Source organism: Anas acuta, chromosome 3 (assembly GCF_963932015.1).
Source record: "Anas acuta chromosome 3, bAnaAcu1.1, whole genome shotgun sequence".
In the NCBI taxonomy this organism is placed as follows: domain Eukaryota; kingdom Metazoa; phylum Chordata; class Aves; order Anseriformes; family Anatidae; genus Anas; species Anas acuta.
Window position 1 is genome coordinate 25,305,001 of NC_088981.1, and position 17,134 is coordinate 25,322,134.

General features: G+C 36.4%; 1 protein-coding gene across 3 annotated transcripts in view; it reads right to left on the reverse strand.

Moving 5' to 3' along the window:
- Positions 1–446: 446 nt before the first annotated feature.
- Positions 447–17,134, reverse strand: part of ERO1B (endoplasmic reticulum oxidoreductase 1 beta) — a 39,342-nt gene continuing 22,654 nt past the window's right edge. For 2 of the 3 annotated variants that reach the window (XM_068676222.1, XM_068676220.1), the window contains 11 exons: positions 15,371–15,444; positions 12,648–12,768; positions 12,516–12,562; positions 11,437–11,448; positions 9,526–9,552; positions 8,848–8,940; positions 8,439–8,685; positions 7,565–7,634; positions 6,320–6,406; positions 4,937–5,070; positions 447–4,055 (listed from right to left, as the gene is read on the reverse strand). In XM_068676222.1, the coding sequence (XP_068532323.1) occupies positions 3,995–4,055; positions 4,937–5,070; positions 6,320–6,406; positions 7,565–7,634; positions 8,439–8,685; positions 8,848–8,940; positions 9,526–9,552; positions 11,437–11,448; positions 12,516–12,562; positions 12,648–12,768; positions 15,371–15,444 (973 nt within the window). In that variant the 3' untranslated portion in view covers positions 447–3,994. The remainder of the gene's footprint in view (positions 4,056–4,936; positions 5,071–6,319; positions 6,407–7,564; positions 7,635–8,438; positions 8,686–8,847; positions 8,941–9,525; positions 9,553–11,436; positions 11,449–12,515; positions 12,563–12,647; positions 12,769–15,370; positions 15,445–17,134) is intronic. The other variant, XM_068676221.1, reaches the window with a different exon arrangement.

Genomic DNA, 17,134 nt, shown 5'->3' on the forward strand with positions numbered 1-17,134 from the left:
ATGGAATGAAGCAAAGCTGAGGAAGCCTTCTAGGGGTAATAATTTCAGGTGGAGAGCCCCACTGTGTTAACAGCCATAAAGTAATTATAGAAATTTTTACAACTATGCTGAGAAAGGGACAGGACAGACTCAACTTCCTTTCAAAATAAGCTTTTTGCCTCTTTCTACAGTGGGACTTAGCCAGTGGCTAAATTTAGCCATATTCATACAGAGACATTTTAATTCTGCCACACGGATTTCTGATGCACTGGTGTATGGCAGTGCACTGTCAATAGCACCAGATATGCAACAGCCTTCCTATGAAAATCTAGAAGTTACATTTAGCTTTTAAACTGAATTAGTGATAATGGAATCTTGCTCATCATCTTATGCTTAAATGACTGACACAAACAATTTACTCTGCATGATTTCTAAAGTATAGTTGAAAAAATTGCATTCACAAAAAATATAGCAGAAAATACTTTAATTTGTATTTTATAGATTCAAACATAGCAAAGATTCAGAAGTGTTTAGGTCTCAGTAAGCAGTTCCAACATGGATTTTGATTTTAATAAATATTACATTTTAATAGGCTAGATATAGGAAGGAATTGTAAAGTGATGAATTGCCAGATTGCTAGTTTATAAACGTAAGCATCTAGATTATTTACAACATATTACAGGTAATTTCCCAGGAAAGCACAAAGCAAGGTCATATAAAGGTGACCCAATAATCAAAACACAACTCTAGAAAGTGTGGCACAGTTTTTCATGCATATACAATGACATATAGCACAAATCACCAGCTGAAGTAGGAACACACTTACTATTCCAGCTCACATAATCTATATACTTCACTGTTTTAAAACTGCATTCTCATCTTCCTTCTCTGGCACTTAGGAGCAAGTTGTTCAGCAACAGTGCCCTACGTGTTGCCTATGCAGTTTGGACCAAGTCTTTTTAACGTTTCACTCAAGTCCTCGTGACTTCAGAACGATGAAACATTCGTCTTTGTCTTCTTGCTACCTCTGTGATTACAATCATTGTGTCATTTGTACAAGGAAGTGTAATTTTACTCTGAAATGAATGGCAGACAACGTTGACAAGCTGATCTCCAATAGGCTGGAATTTAAAATAGTTTACAGCTCAGGGACAGTGTAACTAACCTTATTCTTTAGTATAAAAACAGATCTGTAATTTTCTGAAACTTAATTTAACATATAAAGACCTATGTCATCCAACCCACATGGCAAAACCTCATAGGCAGCATAGTCACAGAATGTACATCAAATACTGTAAAAAAAGATAGGTGACAGGAAACTTGTTTCAAGTAGATTTGTAACAGGACAAGATCTTGTATTTCTACAACAGTGAAGTGAAATGCCTTCCGTATTTGATCACCAATTGCAATGTACCTTCAAATGCAACAGAACCTCTCTGTACACAGAACTACGTGGTTCAGTTGCACTCCTGTTTTTATCATGACACAAAGGAAGAGAAGAAAAACCTCCTATCTCTTAGTCCTCACCCAATGGTAAGAACCTTGCTGGATTGTGCCAATGAAATCTTTACAGAGCAGGTGGGCAGGATCTGTATGTCTGAATCTCTCACCTGTCCCATAAGCAAGAGCATGACGCTAGCATGTGATGCTGCTTCAGTGTCCATGGATTTTAGCCAGGCACAGGTGGAAGAAAAGAATAAACTGCATCCCCAGAAGGTTGGAAGCAATTCACTTTCCCCAAAAAGCAAGGTGAAGGGGAAAGGAAAAACTGTTCTAGACTCGTGTCCTTCCTGGTGCATTGTAGACTTTTTTTTTTTAAGCTAGAAAATCCTGCCTAAAGCTTTAGGCACTATGATATATATTACAGTTAAACTTAGCTGTAAAGGATTCTTCACATGAGTGAGCCTACAGGTTCTAGCCCTTGCAGGTCAACCCGAAATGGAAGAAATAAATGGCCAGCTGAAAAAAATACATTCCTTCAATATATATATATAACTCAGAAGACTTCGATACTCAGGGCATACATAACTCATTTGACCAAACACAGCTGTTCACATTAAAGCAAAGACCTAGATTTTCATTTCAGTTGAATAAAGAAAAGAAACCCCAGGGTGCAAATTATGGTATCCTAGAGTATACAGATACTACAGATACCAACCTTAGAAAAGGTCAGGCAAATCCACCTGGAAATCAGCTGCTCTCCTCCCCTAACCAGAAAGGCAGTCCATGGTGACTTGCTCAGACATGGGTGCCCACAAAAGCACAAGAGGCTGCTGGGTCAGAACATAACGTCCCCAGGCTGGCGTTACCTTTCTCTAACACCACATTGATTTTATCTACTGGCTTATATAGAAACTACAGACTGGGCAGTTGCCAATTTGTGCAACTACCGATTTTTTCTCTTTCATTTAGCTTACCCCAGTTTGACTCAAGAGGGTTTACTTTCTCAGGAAACGGTACTCTTATTATAAGTGCCAGCAAAATAGTCTCTCATTTCCAGCCTGGTAGAAATTTGAGGCTTGTCTAGAAATGAAGGACAGAGTATATTCCATCTTCCAGGAAAATCTCTGCTGTAAAGGACCACATTATGGAAGCCAGTATTGTTACAATAAATTATATAAACAGGTCACTGAAGATCTGGTAGAGTGAAAAATGTTTAAGAGCACTTCATTTGCTGATTTTTTTTTTTTTTAAATAACAAAAAAGGTATCTACACTGTACCAGCACTTCCTACATTCGTAACTCCTAACTATACTTTGAAATACGCTGGATTTAAAGAAACAAAAATTACTTCATTTTAAATTTAAACCAACATTTGGTTACTACTAATCAGTAGTACTGCTTCTGAATTATGTCTTGGTCAATGATAGTTTATCATTGACATTTGTGGACTGCGATTACACAAGTAATTTCATATTTTATGAAAGTTACATTATTACATACCCGTTTTATTATGCTGAATATCCTTTTTAAGAAGGTACAGTTAGGGATTGCATAGATAGAGTATGTGATATTAAATGTCAGTATGATTATGAATTTTAAAAAGCTTTTTTTTTTTTAAAGTGACTATAAAAAAGTTTTTTCTTTTTGCACTGACCTTTTAATATACCACTAAAACATAAACCATTACAAGCAAATCTAATTCCACTGCTCAAAGAGCAAAATGTGCTATTTTTAATAACTTAGACATTAAAAGGACAATTTCTGGAGACTGAATTTGTGATTACCATCCAGAAGATAAAATGGACTAGATGCAAACCTGACTGACAGACTTAGCTATCAATGCTCCACTAGCCATCTCTCCATGCCCTTCCCTCTCACCCCTGAAGTGCATGTAGGTAGCAAAGGGGCTGAAGAAGAGTCACTTACAACTGTGCTGTATCAGAGAGAAGGTGGTCATTTTAAAAAATAGCCATTTATGAAAAGCAGCATGTAAAGAAAAAAACATTGATATCAGTATATTGCAAAGGAGCTTGGTACAAAGTAAAATTTTCTGTTCAGTAAATTTCCTATTTTTAAAAGTTTCATAATTACAGTAAAACAACAGAACTCAACAAGAGCCCTATTTCCTTTTCTGGTTTTACTTTTAGACAGCCATAATCAGCATACTCAGTCCTCAGAACTTACTGAAGCTCAGTACTGGGGCGAGGTGAGGGGTGAACCACCTCACTTAGGACAGGCCAAGTCAGGATCGAGGTACCTGTGTTTTCATATAAAACAACTGTCTCAAAGACAAGAAAATAAAGAAAATTTATGATGTGTCAGTACAATAGAACTGTGAGCAGAGAACTTAAAAAATTAAACAAATTGGCATAATTTACACATTTAAAAACTATATACTTCATTCATAAATATCTTTTCTAATTAACAACCATTCCTAGTTTAAACATAAATATTCAAGTTGGTATTTGATTTTACTTTTCATCAGTTCATATGAGTCCTGTAAGGATCATTTCCTTCTGCTCAATGCAGTCCTGTAAATGGTCTTCACTAATGGTTTGTGCAAAGGCCTTCATTACCTAGTTCGTTGCAATAAAACTTTAAAATTCTGCAACTCTTTTATACTTGTGGAAAGCCTGCAAAACAAAACAAAAAACCACAAAGTGTTAGTAGGTCAACTGTGACAAGAAGTGCAAACCACTGTCTTCTGTGGGAGCTTTTTTTTCCAATAGAAAAAGCGCTACACAATTCTGTTCCAGATGTTAACACTTATGATACTACTTTCCCCTCGAGAGATCTACTATCTGGCTCTCCATTACATTTAACATGTTACAGGGATTAAAGTTTGGATATATTTTAAATAGTCCTGATTTTATTCAAGATCTAACCAGAGGTAATATAAAGTGAATTCTTTTAAACAGGAATAATTATGTTCAAGATCAGATGAATTAGCATGATGAACATGACAAATTCTACAAGTCTTTTAAAGTTGTTAAGTTTTACTTCACCATTTGAAGAGGTAAAGTTTTTGTTGTTCCCTCCAAAATAAATCAAACTTAAGTTTTAACAAAAACAATTACATCACACCCCAAAATCCCAAAGCTTAAGGGCTAAATGACAGCATTGAAAAAAAAGAAACCCTCAAATATTTTCCCTCCTTTTCAGGTATATATATTTAAAACAGAAATATAAACTATACTTCTAGAAGAGCTGTAGTTATTGTTCAAGAAGCATTAGACTGTCTCCTGCTTAAGATTAAGAGCCTTATGGAATTCAGGAGATTTGAGATACAGGCTGAGTTGGGTCCCAAAACAAAATAACAACCAAGGTTAATAATCAGTACTTCACACTCTGTTTGATGGTACTGAGTTTATCAGTATCACTGAGAATAATTCAACCTTTAAGAGCTACATCTACATGCCTTTTCTACAGACCTTGAGTGTTGACACTGAAATTTTACTTAAAAAAACAAAAAACAAACAAACAAAAAAACCCTACACAAATTACAAAACCTTACCTTCCAAAGGCATTTACAAGAGCAACTATTTCTTGACGCGTGAGTTGAAAACCTTTTGACGGGCTATTCTCAGGAAGGTTCTGTATTTCTTTCTCAGAAAATAAAATCTTCAGAGCAGTTCCTAAGCCTTGAGTCTACAAGAAAATCCAAATGTTTTAATGCCAATAAGGTCACTCTTTTCAACTTAGAAAACCATTAAAATGTTAACTACCCATGCACCCAAAATGTAGTACTAATTCTTTTATACTGACACTGTCTCAACACAAATAGCTATATACAATCCAGGACGCCAATGCAAACACATACCATCAACTGCACACCAAGTTCATTCACTTACTTAAGAATATTTGTTTCCTCAGGTATACTAACTCTAAATCCTTATGGTTTTAACCTCCTCCTTTCCCATCTCTTTTCTTCCTAGCCACACCAGAGGCATACAAAACCATGACTGTCACACAACACCTCCATCCCTTCCCCACTGTTGTGGGATCATGCTTCCTCTTTCCTTCTCTTCCCCCCTCTTCCAGGTCAAGCTAGGTTTTTGTAATGAGGTGTCACAACTTTTTTTTTATTTTTTTTACTTCATCTCCAGTCCCAGTGGCAGACATTTTATGTGTTGTTTTTTTGTTTGTTTGTTTTTTTTTTTGATACAAAATTGGGTCTGAAACTGTATCAGACGCAGCTAATCTTGTTCCCCCTTTTAATCAGGTTGAGGAAATGACTGGATTTTGACAGTGGTTGAGATTAGCTGCAAGGAAAAGGGAATCCATCCCTCTTTCATTTTGCATGAGAAGAAAAAGTGGTAATAGATCAGAAGTATCAACTGGTCCAGAATAGGCAGAACTCCAGAAATTTAGCAGAGACCACCACATTTTCTGTGTTAGGAACTTATATGAGAACTGACCCCTAATATACTTAATGCTACACAACATTACCATATAGTAGGCACCTGGAATTACCAACTGTTCTCAGACTACAGTTAATATTATCCTTAAGGGTTAAAAACTTGTTCTCAATAAAATAAAGACACGTCTCCAGAAACAGACTGGTTTTCAAGTTGTCAGCTTTACTGTGCATCTTGCAGTATTTTATAGTGGTGAAAATCTGAATTACTTGTTTTTCTTATGCCTCAATTTATGGAGTTAAAGCTCATTAAGCAAGTGGAGTATTTCCATGAAGGCTTCCCACAGGTGATTCTACAAGATTTTGCATTGAATTATCTGCTCTAAACCAAAAAGTAATTTTTGAGAATACAAATAACAGACAGCTGTTGACTAAAATTAAATAATATTCAACAAAAACATCAAAAACAATGTTTAAAAGTAAACAACGTATGTTTATTTTTTAATATAGAGGTAAGGATATCAAGGACCTAAACTGTACCTGCAGTTTGCCCCACAGCCTGCATTTATCACATCCAACACAATCCATTATGCGGGATATGTTCTTGAAATGCAATCTGAACTCTTCCTAGCAGTTAAAAACAAAGTTTAAAAAGGTTAATTTAAAGTATCTCTTAGCTTTACATAGAGTCATTTATTACCGCTAGAATATCAATCCTCTGCTACTAAAATAGAACAAACTGACTACCATACAGGGTCAGGCTATAATAAAGGTCCACATATACCCAGAGTTTTGTTTCCAAGCATTTGATAAGAGTTGATTCCTTGAAAAACAAAAATATAGGACATGTAGAATAGCGCTGGAAACAGTGTACAGAACATAATCAACTTGCTCAAAAATTTCTGAGCTGTAAGTATTGTGTATGTCAATGTCCAATTTTAATTCCATTAAGTTATTCAAACCTTTTTTGAACCAACCTACATTTTGGACAACAAGGCAAAAAAATGACAATTCACAAAAGGCATTTCCTACTCAAAACTACGGGCAGATTGTTGATTTGCAGCTTCAGTTAGGGTGGAAGCAGTTACAGTACAGAACTAATTAATGTTACCTTTTCTGACATTTAAGGTCAGAAAAACACTAGCAGGGCTGATAAACTACTGGTACCACCTTTCAAAAAGCATTTTTCCTAATACTGATCGTATAAAAAAAAAAATCCAATGCTACTACTGAAATAAGTATTTGAATACTTACTAATATTTTTAACAGACCTTTATTGCTATGAGCCACACTCCAGTTGTGGAGTTCCAGCACATAATCTGAATAACAACACTGATATTTTCTAGATAGTAACAGTATTTGCATTAGGATCTTGTGTCAGAGAACTATACTTTTGTAATGTTAAGTACATATTCTAATTCACCAAAATGTGCATAGATTGCCCACCTATTTATTTTTTTTTAACCTAACATCACTTTTTTATTGGACGGAATGCCTATGTGAAGCTGACACTATTTAAATAACTATTTGCTTGCATTACTAATACCAAATCAACTCATTTACCCCACAGCACAGTCCCATTCCATCTACTTGACTTGGCGTAGCACCTTGAATTCATTTATTGTAAAGGAGATTGAGAAGCCTCAGATACAATTCTGTAAGATGTCATCCCTGCCTTCTCTAGTCTACCTGCCATAAGCATGCTGCTGAGAGAGGTTTTTCTAAAACAACGCAACATAATTCCAAAATGGATATTTTGGATGTTTATTAGAGAAGCAGCTTCACCTTTAATGACTTGGCTCCTTTTTTATCTCCAGCAAACATGGACTTTTCATCAAAGTGCATATGGAAGGACCTAATAAAGACAAAATACAAAGAACTCAACAACCCCAGTGTGAAATACAGTGTACCGTCAAGCAGCTGTTACAGTGTAAAATGCTTTTCAGAGTTCCTACTTGTTCCGTTTCAAAGATATCCTTCAAATTTCAACTGGTTGCTATTCAAAAATTTACTAACCGGTATTGACTTGACCATTCAATCGCTATAGCCTGAAAACTGTTCCAATTTTCTGGAGAATGTTCTTCATTTCCATTGATCTGGACTTCTTTCTAATACAAATTGAGATTGTCTTACTATGTGCCTTTCAGTCGATCAGTTGTCTGACCACATCTCAAATACTTAACATGACTATGACTGTGACTAGAGGCAACAGATGAAGCCATGCAGCACACAACTGACCACAAAAAATAGTGAGAAGATAAGCAAAGGAATTGGACTAGAGAGCCTTACAGGACCGCCAGAAGGAAGAAGGATAAGCATACGAAAAACACGGGATTACTCACTAAAACATTAAAAGAATATATGTAGCATTTTCCTTTTCAAAACAGATCATGCATCTTACACTGAAGAATCAGAAAAAAGCTACCAATGGGGAGTAGCTCAGGGTGGTGATTTTCCCCACCTCGTTTTAAAGATTCACATATTCAAGCCTCAAACATTTCTCTTATCCTGTCAAATACACAAATTCCTCTTCTCCCCCACTATTTTATTTCCTCATGTCACACTCTTCCTTGTTCTATCCTGTCAAGAAGTCATCTATTCTCAGTGGAGAGCATAACTAAGAATTTCAAGGTACTGATAAAAAAACCTCATGCCTTACTTTGTATCCCTGAAGATTTCTAGTAAGAGAGCTTTAGATTCAGCATCCTCATGGCCATTCCCTGTGTAAAGGTCAACAACTGAACGCTCAAAGTATGGTGCAACCTTTGATAAAGCACGTAGCTCTATCAAATACAAGAAATATAAATTTTTAAGCCTTCTTGGTCCTTCTCCTTTTGTTTCAATAGGGTCAAAGCGGCGAGTGAACTCCTTCACATTCGGTCCCCAGCTAGGCTTCCCCCAGGTTTCTACATAGAAGAAAAAAGGAGGGGTGGAGCTTAAGATCATATTTGGAAATTAGAACAAAACAGACAAGAACCAAGTATACACAAAATTATTTCAGAAAGAAAATCAATACAGGATACAGACGTTGTATTCCATTCATCAACTTTACCCAGTCTTAAAATTACCTTCAAGGAGATAATTGGCACACAGATGCAAGTTGATGCTAGCATGAAGCCCAGAAATGAGTTTATAGAACACTCTTTTCTCAAGGCAAAGACCTGTTGAGGAAAAAGAGAAAAGCAAATCCCAAACTAAGTACTGGAAACGATGTATTAAGATTAATGTATCTTGACATGCCTCAGTGACATGCCTTCACCATTTAACTTTAAAGAGTTACAATCACAGCACTTGATCATTATTTCTAGCAGTACATCTAGTAAGTACTTATATCCATCATAGGGAAAGTACACCTCTTATTTTTGTACATGAAGTACCACCAAGAATGACATTTAACATTTACTTGATGTTTGTGTTCTAATAAATGCAGTCAAATAACCATCTGGTCAATTAGCACAGATAAATTGGCACGCAGAAGTAAGATGCTTATATTGTTTGAACAATAGATTTGAAATAGTCTTAAATTTTGACAATCTGGAAACCAGAACTATGCTGTGACCCATCCTAGTCAGAATTAAATCTATCATTGAATTAGAGATGTGTTCTTTCAGGAAGAAATCAAAACCACAAAGCTTCATGGCACTGGAAAACAGTTACACTATGAACAAAAGATATGGAGAGTAAAAATCCTAATGCTTTGTTTCTCGTGAATTTAAATTATATTAACCCCATCCCACGAGGATTACCTTCTAGCCATGTGTAGAAAGATTCTCCTGTAAACAGATAATATATAGTTAAATTAAGAGTATTATTTTTTATCATTACAGTACCTTTACATTACTATGTGTACTAACATTAGCTATCATCTGGACATAAAGTTAAATTATTTAACTATTAAAGTGAGAATAGGGACCGAAATGGCTAAACTTTGAGGTTAGTTTCAATCTGTTGGGGTCAGAATAAGAGAAATACAAGAATAGGTGTAACTAAGGTACTAGTGAGGGCATTCAACAGCATGTATAATCACAATTATATGCACTAGTGGTTGAAGATATGATGAAAGCATACAATTGAGCAAATAAGAGTATCTGTGGAAAGGCATCTAGTTTACATTCCCTGCATCCATCTATGATCGTGTATTTTAAAGTCACTAAGAACATTTCCAAGAGCAAAGAAACTACTAAACCTTGGTTTTCAACAGACACCAGCCTAGATTCCCCGGGTTTAGCAGAATGGGTAAGGGTCCTAAGTCAAATACCGCACTACGAAACTTACTGTTGGTTATACCAGTTCTTTACTGGACATACTCTTAGACTAAACCTACAAAGACATTATGCTACTACTGAGTTTCAGTAGATGCAGCTTCACGTCAGTAACAGTACCCTTTATGCACTACTTTTATGCTTTGGACATGGTTAATGACAACCAAAGGCAATCAATCCCTGTGCTCATATTCAAGCAGAGAAATGCTTAAAACATAGGTATGGAATTCTGTCATCTCACAAGACATCTAATCAATCTGTCAAACTTTGTACAAATAGTAACACAAGCTCTAAAGCCTTGCAATTTAAGAAAAAAGATCTGCTGAGCAAAACCAGCTGAAAAATTTATATTAGCGCAAAAAGCGACTGTATACTAATTGATTATAAGCATTACCATCAAGGTAGTGCTTTAAAGCACTATCAGCCTTTTAACAGTTAATAGAAATAGCGAACATTACTCATTCCATCAGACAAAAGTAAAACATTCATTACTACCTCTAAACAATGATTCTCTGGAAAGTCAGTATCAAAAGCAGAAGAAAACCCTATAGTGATTTCACAATGACTTCCTACAATTTCTTCTCTGTTATGCGCAATAAGTAATTAATTCATGTCTTTGAAACATAAGGTGGGGTAAAATATCCTACCTACTTCTTTAATCCTAACCCATAATGAATCTTCTCTATAAGCATTACTTGTATGGATACAAAAGACAGATTCTTTGGCTCAATAGGTCACAGGAAATCACTAGTAATTGGCATATAAACAAAACACACCAGAACACTTTTCTGCTTTTATATTATTGCCTCTATTAACTAGCTTTCTTTTTAACTAGCTTTTTTTTTTAACTAGCACTTCCATCTTTCCTCTGCATCATAACTGATAACCTTTACCTTAACTGCTACTGCCTGAAGGTTTCCAGTAGGATTAAAGCTTTTTGCCTGAGAGATCTGAGTAACCAAAAAGAGTATCTCACTGTAAACAGACCAAGTGCTTTATCGCCTCAGCTTCTCCCCATCTTCTTGGCAAAAAAGCAAATGAACTCCTGTCCATCTTCTTTTAGGGGATCTGACATCCATATCAATGGGGCTCTTCTGGAGGAGACCCAAGAATCCTTTATACATCTCCACTTATCTTGCGAACAGTATTATCACAACAACCATTAGAAAGGTAAGAACCAATAACACAACTCGATTTTGTTCCTATTCACCCCTTCCCCTACTTGACTTGAAGGAATTGTCCCAATAAAAACATTTTCTGAATAACTGATTCTCTTCATAAAAACAAAATGTCCTTGGCCTCTAATACTACAGCAGTAATGCAAATAAATCAAAAGTTCACAACTGTACAATGCTTGCTTAATTGCTGCAGGTCAAGCAAAATAAGATAACTTACCATCATCTCCTCCTGGAGGGGCAGAGGTGGAAGAAATAAAAATCCATGAGCATTAAAAACATCATTTCCACAGCAAAGCAGTAATGAAACACAGGCTTTACTATAAAAACTGAAAAAGTGTAAGAAACTTATTTAATCTCCCAGAAAGCATCATCTACTTTCCATCCTCTTCTTTCTCCTCAAGACAACCTGAGACTAGACACTTTACTATAAAGAGAGTCACTAAATTTAAACACTTAGTACCAGTTGATTTATATGTTCCTGAAGGCCATTTTTAAGCTTCAGACAGACAGTAGTCTTGTTCTTCAGTTCACATTATTCAAGGATCTGACCACTGCTTTTCTACCAAAAATTCTAATCTAGCTACTCTTTCAATTCTTTTTAGTTGTGTATTACCTCACTATTTGTGATTACCAAAATCCCTCTTGAGCTTCTAATATCTGGTAGGGGGACAGGGGAAAGCCGATTCACTTAGAACATACTGTTAAAGTTCTCAGTTTTAATTTGAAAATATAAAACTCAAGTATTTGGCATATTTTTAAAAACCAAATACCTGAGCCTTCCTACGTATCCACTCTTTCTTAAGACAATGCAATCGTTTGCACACTTTTAATAGACTTTGTTTATGGAAAACATACAGCTACATTATACTAGGATGACTATGAGTTAAAGGGATTAAATTAAATACTCTAGAAAAAAAGACAAGGAAAAAAACAGTTGTGGTGAAACTTGTATTGAATTCAAAGTCCTTCCCACCTACACAAGAAAGTCACTACTGTGACTTCTCTATTGAATAGCTTTAGATATACTTGAATGGTCAAGTCTGCTCCCCTGACAATAAGCCTGTTGCTTAATAAGCCCTATGCTATTGGCTGTGCTTTCGCATGCTTCAAACTAAGTGCATATGTAATCAAGTATCACAAACCTAAGTTTAGATATTCAAAGTTGACAACAGCCTCTACACAGGAAATTTAAAAATCAGAAAGCACACCTGAAGACTGAAGACTTATTTTTTATCACTTACACTGCAGTCACTACGTTAAAAAATCACATTAAAAAATAAAATAGAAAAAACCCACCCCTACTAGGTGCCAGTGGATTTAAAGGGCGATAGACAGATCGAGGCCTAGAAAATAAATTAGAAAGTGCAAAATCAGTTTTAAGCTAAATTGAAGCACAGGTATAAGAATAGGCTTCTCCCTCCTGATTACTTGAAGCAGTTTTCTTCATAGATGCTGTTCCACACTCTCCAAGCAGAGGGCCCTTTGTAGCCAGTGTAACGTTCTGGGTTCAGCAGCAAATCCACGTACTGTGCATCTGGAGACCTCTCATCTAAATAAGAATACGTAACGAAAGGTTTCCAACTGATCATTTTAAAAATACTTAAATAAAAAGCCACAGGACTACATATAAATAAGAGGTCTACTATTATTTCTCCAGCTGGATTCTAAATGCTCTGTACACAGAAATATAGCAATATACTCACTAAGCAGAAAACCCCAAAGAACATAATCTATTCCACAGTCTCTTATGCTGCCAAAATTTCCACAATGTCTGAATACTTCTAGGTGGCTTCTTCAACTCTGCCATAAACACTTCTCCTGCAGTGTGTTCTCCTGACATATACTTGGACATAAACAGTGTTTTGTTTTAAACAGGCTTCAAACTCAGGATTTAATCATTCAGCAGTATTCAGTGCAAAGAAAGGGAGGGAAGAGTTGCTTTTTCAAAATGGGTATGCTGCTAAGGGAGCTCCTTAATACCTGGAAGATTTATTTATTAGCTAAATCACTTATTCCTCAAATAATCTTGTATGCTGGTGCAAAGTACGAATCCTAGTGCTTAATTGAACAAACTCAGCATACCCCAGGACACAGAGTTGGTTACAACACAAAACAGTATTTAAACAGCATTTCAACAAGTTGCATTCTCATCTCGCCTCAAATTCTGGCAACACACCCAAAATAAATAGCTAAACAACACTCTTTCTGCTTGAAAACTCTATTTATATAGTGTAAGAATAATAAACTGGACTAAGTTTTCCAATTACACTCAGTAAAAAGCAGGAAGTGCTCCCTCCCCTTCTCTTTGAAATTCCAGGTCAATAACAAATCATGCTTAAGACCTGCATACAATGCAAGGCAGAAGTCCATAGTCTTATTTATAGGAATAGCCCAAGCAGTGCAACTGAGCATTTCCTCAGATGTTGAAAAAAAAGACAAAGAAAGAATGGAAACTGCTCTGAAGAGATGATTCCACACGAGTAGTTAAGCATCACTTCAGCAGTAGCAGCAAAAACAAAGAAGAGACAGACAAAACACAAGAACACAGTGAGTGCCAGATGGAATAACGTCAAATTACAACTTGATTTCTTTGACAACATGGCTAACCCAAGCAGTTCCTACACTTCCCGGTCACTTCAGCTCTCCGCTTGGTTCTCATTACCCACATACAACTGAGTCTGTGGGGCAGCACAACAGAAATGTAGAAAACTGACCTAGATTAAGTATTCTTTTTTCCAGCCAGATCAATTCCCTCATCTACTCTATCGTTAAACCCAACAAAACACTAGTAAGAAGTAAATCTGAAGATACAGCTTTGTGCTACAGCTGAGTGAAATAAGGGCTCTGACATCACCAGGAAGAGAGGTAATGAAGAAAAAAAAAAAACAGTTTCTCCCTCCTCCCTGTCACTCCCAGTGCAGTTTTCCTCTCTCTCACCCCTCCCTGCACCAGCTCAGGGACTCACCTAACAAGCCAGTTCACCCCAGCAGTCTGGGAGATGGAAGGGAGATGTCAGCTTTCCTGGTATTCAACTAAATTGCAATCAGCTTACCATGCAGTGAGAAGCATGCCACAGCCAGTGCAAAAAAGGCACTGGAAGCACGCAGTTGAGGGTAGCACATCATCTTTCAAAAGGACACAAAGTAGGGAGATAGTACCAGAACTACTTAAGCAAATATTACTTCTAAAATAAATGCTCCTCAACTATACCTTTCCCAACTGAGTCCTCTTAAAAATGCGAGTGTGCAGCCTGAAGACAGTAGAGATTGCACAGTTTATTGCTTAAGCAGCAGCGTATTGCACAGAACAGCTCAGATCTACAGTAACGCTCACCAAGTATGTATTACAGAAACAGTTCATACAGAAAATTTCACATATAAGATGCAGTACAAGTGCTCAAAGAACCGCAACTGGTAAGTCCACTACAGCTACTTTCTCAGGTAACACCAGGTTTTAATCTAAAGGTAGATTAAAATGTCTTGCACAATACCTTACGTCTTAACAGCATAGAAAACTTACTAAGGTATTTAATAAAAATGCTTTTAGCAGCCTTCCTTGAACATGACAATTTATCTGTTTATGTGTTTATCTGAAAAATTCTCCTTTAAGCTTTGAACGTTACATGCAAATAAAAGGACTCACATGTGGAGCAGAGGGAAAACAATTTAGAATCCTAATGTGTTAACGAAGTCTTTACAAATAGGGGTGAATTTAGTGCAGAAATTGTTTGAAATAGCAAGGCTGGAAGGACATTATCAGCCCAAGCATAGATGACAGAACAGCAGCAAAAATAATATGGCAGTAAGAAGCTGAATCAAGTGCAAGTATTTGTCTTAGATTTGTGCCAGATACTTCTCCTGTATAATCATCTTTTTTTTTTTAATAAAAAGGCAAAATCCCTCCCATTTAAGTTATTTATTTCTGTAAAAATCTCCTGTCCACTTAGTAGCAGGAGGTAACAATAAATGTAGACTACTAAGTGCTCCTTGTACAAACTGCATTCTCTGTAAGATGATATAAACTGTCACATGCCTGCTTACCACAAAATTAAAACCTTTAAAAAATGGCTATTGGTAGAGCAGCTATAATATTCTGTGTTGTTAAGAGACAGTAAATAAAACAAACACTCTTAAAAAGCTTAAATATTTTACCATCAAGTTCACAAAAATGATCCTGTGAATCATCGTATCTTGCCCAGTCAATGAAAGCCTCCTTACTTTGGTTACTGAGGGGAAGAAAATACATTTGGTTTTAAACTTTTAAATAAACAAGGACAACAAGAGCTACTCAAAGACACAATCAACACAGTAATTAACTTGGAATTGAAATCCAAATTACGTTATCTGGCACACTAGAATACATGGCATTACCATTAGCTGCACAGAGGAATCAACTTTTAAAAGTCAATTTCATGTCAGATACCAGGACAGATTTCACCATCATTATTTGAACAAACTACACAGGCAGTGACTTTGCTCCCTTCAGTAAAAACTTGGTAAAATAATTCCATACCACATTTTTAATACATTCTCAAGTACTTCAACAGCTGTCAGTTCAGGAAAAAAAGATGATCTTATTTTCTTAACCCATACTTCCAAAGCGATCTACAATACTTAGCCTTGCTTCTGAGTAGGAGGCTGGACTTCTAAAGGCCTGTTCCAGGCTAAACTACTTTAAGAATGATGTAAGTCTTTTAAACAACATTACTCAGCTCACCCTAGCAATTTGAAGTACTTTGATGTTCTCTCACTATGAAACACAAACAGTGCCACAAGCTGAATGTTTCCTTCTACACATATGTTCAGCACAAGACTACCAATGCCACACTACTGACAGTAAAATGTAAGCAACATTGAAACAGGAACCCTGCTCCAATGAAGTCCCTGGAAATACTGAAAACAACCTATTTCATTTGGCCAGATTAGTACTAGCTCAATTCTACAGCTGCAAAGCTTTAACAAGATACATGTTTAACCTTCTGCCAACTCAAAACTTCCCCAATGTCCTTCTCCAGTAACTATGGGCACACAAGATTCGATAGCCACAGGAAACACAGTTTATAAAGGAAAATAACCCTCAACCATGAGCATTTTGCACTTCTAGGTATAGAATTGGGAGGTTTGCCTACAAAGCAAAAACTTTTCCTTCACTTGGAGGATCCTTTATCTGACCTCTGCCAGCTTTAACCAACTGCCCTAATCTGATACAAGGCCTTCTCTTTAGGTTTCTGTACATGTACTCATCCTCATTCTTTCATCCTACAGAAGTGGAAGAGTGTTAATGGCTCATTTCCCCCAAAACACCTGGACAAATGCTCTACCCAGTTTGGTTTAAGATACTACATACCAAGCAGCAGCATTTGCCTCCCCTCTCTTCAAATTGCAGTCCCATTTTGTTTCTAGGCAGGGAAGTCTCTATATTTTCATCAGGTAGAACTGCTGAAATCTATGGCCAAAGGTGCCACACCTTTCCAACAACAGTGAAAAACTGATTTTTCTATTGCTACTTCTTAAATGTGAGGTATCTAATCAACTGCAAGTTTTTCTAAGTGCTGTTCTCCTCTTTCTTACATAGGGGCAACACTATCCAGCAGAATTCTTCCCACCCAAGCATGACTGTGCCATGCAATAAGCAAGATCAGGGAATTGATGGAAGCTAAAAATAACTTTGCCAACAGAAATAACTCGCAAGCTCCCTGATCTGGTTCACTGAATGATCACAAACAGGCATGTCAGTGTAACAGAGGGACAGAGCAGGACAGAACTCCTTAATTCATCACAGTCATCAAGAACAAAGACGGTTGATACTTGTAAAATGTAGAAAAAATACATTCATTTGCAAACTTTCTTCATCTGTTGATGCTGCAAGATTTCAAATAAAATCATAATCTTTTTTTTTTTTTAAAGTAACGAGCC